The 6,026-nt window shown below is 41.1% G+C and overlaps 1 protein-coding gene across 1 annotated transcript; it reads right to left on the bottom strand.

Annotated features, from left to right (window-relative positions):
- Positions 1–389: 389 nt before the first annotated feature.
- On the bottom strand, positions 390–1,307 carry LOC134934140 (olfactory receptor 6F1-like). Its single transcript, XM_063929640.1, has one exon. The coding sequence runs from the start codon at positions 1,305–1,307 to the stop codon at positions 390–392; it is 918 nt and encodes a 305-aa protein (XP_063785710.1).
- Between the last annotated feature and the right edge of the window lie 4,719 nt (positions 1,308–6,026).

Genomic DNA, 6,026 nt, shown 5'->3' with positions numbered 1-6,026 from the left:
AAGTAATAGAATAACACATTAATTCCTCATAAAGTACCTACAGAAATAATGTACCTGGCATGAAGAGGACCAGAGGTAATGAGACATGAGAAAGTCATGGGCAATGGGGCATGAAAGGGCCAGGAGCAATGAGACATGAGAGGTCCATGGTGTATGTAGGACATGAGGAAATGGGACACTAGTGGGCAAGGAACAATTGACATGAGATGGCCAAGTGCAATAGGACATGAGATGGTCAGGGACAACAACATATGAGATGGAGTGGAGTGATGAGGAATGGTAATTTCACCATCTGTATACATACTGAATACAGTATATGCACAGATCTATGTTCTAAACACACGAATTACACTATTGTACGTTTACATCCACTTTTTAACTGATGTCTTCTAGAACAATTTGTAAAACTGCTTACGTATTTCTTCATTCCTGAGGCAATATATAACAGGATTTAACAATGGGGTAACCAAAGTGTACAAAAGAGACAAAGACTTATTAATATTATATGAGTGTCCTCCAGATGGAATGAGATAAATACTGAGGAGAGATCCATAGTAGGAACATACAATGGTCAGGTGAGAGCTGCAAGTGGAAAAGGTCTTCCGTCTGCCGGTAGTGGATGAGATCCCCATGATGGTAATAAAGATGGAGATATAGCTCCCTACAACAGATAGAAATGGGAAGAGGACTATGACATTTGCAAAGAAGAATGTTTCTAACACAACAGGGGTTGTGTCTGAGCAGGAAAGTTCCAGCATCGGGAGGAAGTCACAGTAGAAATGGTCTATATTCATATCATTGCAGAATTGTAGCTGGCAGATCAGGAAGACGGTGATCAGCACAAAGAGGAATCCGAGTAACCATGACCATGTCACCAGATGAAGACGAAGTTTTGGATCCATAACGGAGGTATAACGCAATGGAACGCAAATGGCTAAAAATCGGTCAAAGGACATGACGGTGAGGAGATAGCATTCTGTGGCAGTGCAGGAAGCAAAGACATAGAACTGGGTGATACAGCCAGAAAACGAGATGGAGCTACCTCCTGACAGGGTAACTTGCATCATCTTAGGGACAATATTGGTAGAGAACAGAAAGTCACATACAGAGAGGTGGCAGAGGAAGAAGTACATGGGGTACTGTGCAAGGTGACTGGTGGACACCAAAATGACAATGAGAAGGTTTCCACCTACTGTCATAATGTACATTGTAAGGATACTTATGAAGAGTATTATCTTGTAGTCATGAAGATCCTGGAACCCAATGAGGAAGAAGTCTTGGCCTATGGTGTAGTTATGCTCAGACATAATCTGTTGGCAGACCATACACATATTACATGATTATTTTCAAGATTAAAGAGTCAATGTATATTGGACATAGAACAATCCTTGTCATAGACTGATGGATAAGAAAATTATATCAGGAACAATACCCTGCAATGCTATGATTTCATGGTGGTCTAACATAAGGTCACCGTTGTAGACCACACCTCTGGTTTTCATATGGTAGATGTGTCACACTGGAGGGTGACATATGTCCAGTTAGAAGTGACAGTGGTACAGTTGGAAAATCATTTTCCAAATTCCCAGCTTTGGCACTGACAAGTAGACGCTGTTATCTTTTTGGTTACCATTTGGAGGAAACTTGGAAACATACTTTGAAAGTGGGTTTGGATGAAGAATATGTTAAACTTACTGACATTTTTTATTGCAATTTGCATAGCAAAGCTCTATGGCATAAGAAAAATACATATAGGGTGTTATTCAGCGTTGTTAGCAAACCGAAAAAGCACATTAATGGACAAAACCATGCTGCGCTGCAGGTGGGGCAGATGTAATGTGCAGAGAGAGTTAGATTTGGGTGGGATGTGCTCAATCTGCCATCTAAATTGCAGTGTAAAAATAAAGCAGACAGATTTTACCCTGCACAGAAACAATATAACCCACCCAAATCTAACTCTCTCTGCACATGCTATATCTGCCCCACCTGCAGTGCACATGGTGTTGCCTGATTGCTAACTTTTTTGGTTAGCTAACAATTCTGAATTACCGTCATAGGTGCTAACAAGAAATGCGTGTCCACCTTTAAACGTGTGGAGTGTGATTTGTTTTCTGCACAAAGTTACTTATCTAAACTCTATTTCTCAGTGTGTCGTTGCTGTATTTTCTAATTCAAAACAATGACAAAGGATTGCAGTGAAACAATGGACAAATTAAAATTCATGCAGTTCTGTTTTCTGCCACATATTAAAGTGAAACAGACTAATTCCCAAGGGAAGGTTGAACGTGTTCTTAACATTTATTTTACATATTTCAAGAAGAACAAAAAAAAGACCAGTTTTGTAAATCTTGCAAATATATACATTAATTTATGCTATAAATCTGTAATAATTTATATTTTTATTTTGAATACACTGGGTTTTAGGGGTGTCCTGAAAATTACCTTCTGCTGACCCAGAGATCATGAGATGGAGCCAGTCTGGTTGTGTGACAGAGGTCCAAAGTGACAGAGTTTGAGCCTGTGTGAAAGCCATTTGAATTAGTTGTACTTGAAGGGAAAATACTCACTTACCTGCTGCTGTAGGTACAACGCAGTAGAGCTCAGGTCAGCACAGAGGTAGATTTCTGTGTCTGAGTGTAAACCAGTTACAGTTATATAGGCAGAGAGAGGAGACCCCAATGAGTACTAATTGCTCTACAATCCTCTAGTGATCCCATTATATTTTCAGTACACCTTATCATGCAACAAAAGTTCTTAAGACATTTATGAAGTAAACCAAATATTTGTAAATGGAAAATAAATTCCTGACACAAATAATCTTGAGCTGTGATGGAAATATATGGATACATTGAAACATGATATTGTCTGTCCATTAATAGTACCAATGTTTGAGGTCCTCTTTATAAAATTCTTAAAATATGTAATTTAATTTTTTTTCCATATTTGTCATATATACTGTAGCACCAAAACCACATACCTAACTTTAACTTTTTAAGTGCTATTAAGACGTAGACTTCAAGAGCAGCCGGCCTTGGTTTGTGACTCTGTACATTAATATTCTATCTTCAGACATCACATGATGTGGATACTTAGCAAATGAAATAGTAACATCAATTCAGTTAGCGATGTCCAATAGCGTCCACCACCTGGGTATCACAGGAATACTCTGCAGTGTACGATCTATGTGGGTTGTAAGAATGGAGACACACTTTCACTTGTGTTTAAAGATAATGGACACCAACAACAGGAAGGAGAACCAGAGGAGTGGGTGATGTAGCCAATGTACCAAGGCCTCAGGGCAAACTGCACCAAATCTAGCCACGTGGATATAGACATATGACCCGAATAACCTAGGCCCAGATTTATCAAGCATTGGAGAGTGATAAATTGCACGGTGATAAAGTACCTACCAACCAGCTCCTAACTGCCATGTTATGGACTGTGTTTTAAAAATGACAGTTAGGAACTGATTGGTTGTTAATTAATCACCGTGCAATTTATCACACGCCAGGAGTCAGACGTGATTAAATATTTTAATTATTATTATTATTATTATTATTATTATCCTTTATATGGTGTCCACAATACTTTACAAAGTACAAAAATAGAAACAGTATCAAGAAAACAAGAAAAAGTTACTTACAGTACAAATCATTGCAGGACATTGTCACAAACCAATCACTCACCTAATGGCCGGAGGCGCCTCTGTGTGTCTGCAGTATAGAAGGTGGCCATGTTGGAGACCAAATGCAGCACCTGTGAGAACCTGTAGGTAAGTGTTAGCCAATCCGTGCTGGTGCTGCCTATAAGCAGGCTGGGATTATTTCACTCTTGGCCAGTGCTTTGTTGTAGCCACTCTGTACCCAAGCTCTGTGCTCTCTCCGAGGATTTCTGTGTGATTCCAGTGGTCCTGATATCGCCTCTGCTCCCAGAGGTCTGACTGCAGCCTTCACCACAAGAGATCCACCAGCTCCCTGCTGTGCTGTCAGTCAATCGCTCTCCAAGTGCCAACAAGTGGATTTCCGGAGTCCTGTGGGAGGTTACCCTGTTCGTTCAATGACTGCCTGCTTCAATCACATAGCCTGTGGAAGTTTCTACTAAATCCTGGTCCTCGTTTACTTATCCCTCAGCTTAACCCATTATTCACCATTGTCTTCTGCTGCAGCTCTTCACAATGTTTCAAGTATTATCTTCAGAACCTGCAAGTATTCCTTTCATTCCTTTTATCTTCATTTTTGCACAATTCAAAGACAGCTCTTCACAGTTCTTCAGTTCAGCCATTAAGTGTCAGTAACAAGTCTTCACAGTTATTCATCCTTGTCTGCAATATCCAGTTAACACTTCTTACAGTTTGGCACCAATCATTGCTTTATATTGGACAATTCTCCATTAATCTTCAGGCACGTTTTATCTTATTCATATGAACATTTCTTCAATGCATCTTCAATACAGATCCTGCTTATCATTATACCATTCATTGCAGTAAGTCAGTTTATATACTGTATGGTGACTAATGATTATCATTTTACTCCTTACTGGAATTGAACCCTAATAAATATATGAAACAGAATTTTCTTCATCCTCCCTGTTTTCACCATACTCCAGCACCAACACCTTCGGTTGGTCCAAGGTTAATGGATTCACAAAATCAGTCGGTCCTGACAGACATAGACATGCAGAGGTATCAAGAGGAGCATGGAGTGGGTTCTAATTACCTGGCCCCAGACTTGCTGGAGGCGCCAGGTGGGGGCTTGTGTCCCCTCCCTCAATCCTCACCTTTCAGCCAGCAGGGGCCACTGAACTACAGAAGTCCTCCTCTGCCTGCAGGGGTGGGGAGCAATACAGTCACACTGATCGTGCCCTCAATGGATCTGTTCCTGTTGTGTACAGAACTATTTTTAGTATTTTTTTTTTAGACGGCATGACCATATTCCCCACCCCCCTTCCCTCATAATTAGGTCACGCCACCTACATTACCCGGGCCCGGCTGCTCTCTTTACGCCCCTGTGGACATGGCTTATCAACATTGCTGTATCAGTGGTCATAATACTCAAATAAGCAGCAGTGTGTCAGCACCCAAGGGTTAGGTGCCATTGTACGCAGTGGGGAGGAGATGATGGTTTAACTGAGGAAAGGAAAAGCAGATAAGGGAAGAGGGCCCTGCTCATGAGAACTTACAGTCTAAAGTGGAGGGCTAGAGGAACTGGGATGATACAGAGGGTGGAGTCAGTGAACAAGGAGCATGGAGTAGTGAGTTAGGATGAGAGCTGGAAGGCTTTGATAAAGAAGTGGGTCTTAAGAGCCCATTTGAAGTTTTGTAGAGAGGTGGAAAGTCTGACAGGAAGAGAGAGAGAACTACATATGTTGGGAGCAGTATAACCAAGATCTTGGAGGTGGGAGTGGTAGAAAGAAATTAGATGGGAGGAGAAGCAGCATTCATGGCATACCTGTTATACGTGACCCGTAGTCCAAGGTAAGATGTACTGGTAACAATCAATGGCTTCATACAGCAGGAGCAGAGCAAACAAAAGCCATAGAGAATCCAGGCTGTAGTGCAATGCTGAACAGGATCTCTGGATGTCACTGGATGCTGTAATGGAACCATTTGCAGAAACAGAAACAGAAACATCAGTGTCCAGTGCTAACACCGTGTCAGTTGGTCATTTATAAAAGCTGATGAGCAATTGCAATGAATAAGGCAAAGGTTAACTATTTGCAGGTGCAATTCCCATTAGTCCTGAGAGCTGAGTCCAGGTAGCAGTTGTAAAACCAGTGTAGGTTCTAACAAGGCTGAACACCTAAACAATGGATCTTGAACCCTTTCTGTCCCTCATTTCATTAGTAGAAAGATTGAGGAATCATCTGAGGAATATCCAAGTTGGTCAGGAATGGCAATAGTCCATCTGCTGGAGTAATTAGCCAATACCAAATTCTCAGTACCTCAAGATGGATTCTGTGAGCCAAGAAAACAGGTAAATCTATCCTTGATTATGGATCCAAGCACCTAGATGGCTATATGGAACTCT

This window comes from Pseudophryne corroboree, chromosome 6 (assembly GCF_028390025.1).
Source record: "Pseudophryne corroboree isolate aPseCor3 chromosome 6, aPseCor3.hap2, whole genome shotgun sequence".
Lineage (NCBI taxonomy): Eukaryota > Metazoa > Chordata > Amphibia > Anura > Myobatrachidae > Pseudophryne > Pseudophryne corroboree.
The sequence above is the reverse complement of the archived record's forward strand: the minus strand, read 5'-3'. Positions and strand labels throughout refer to the sequence as shown.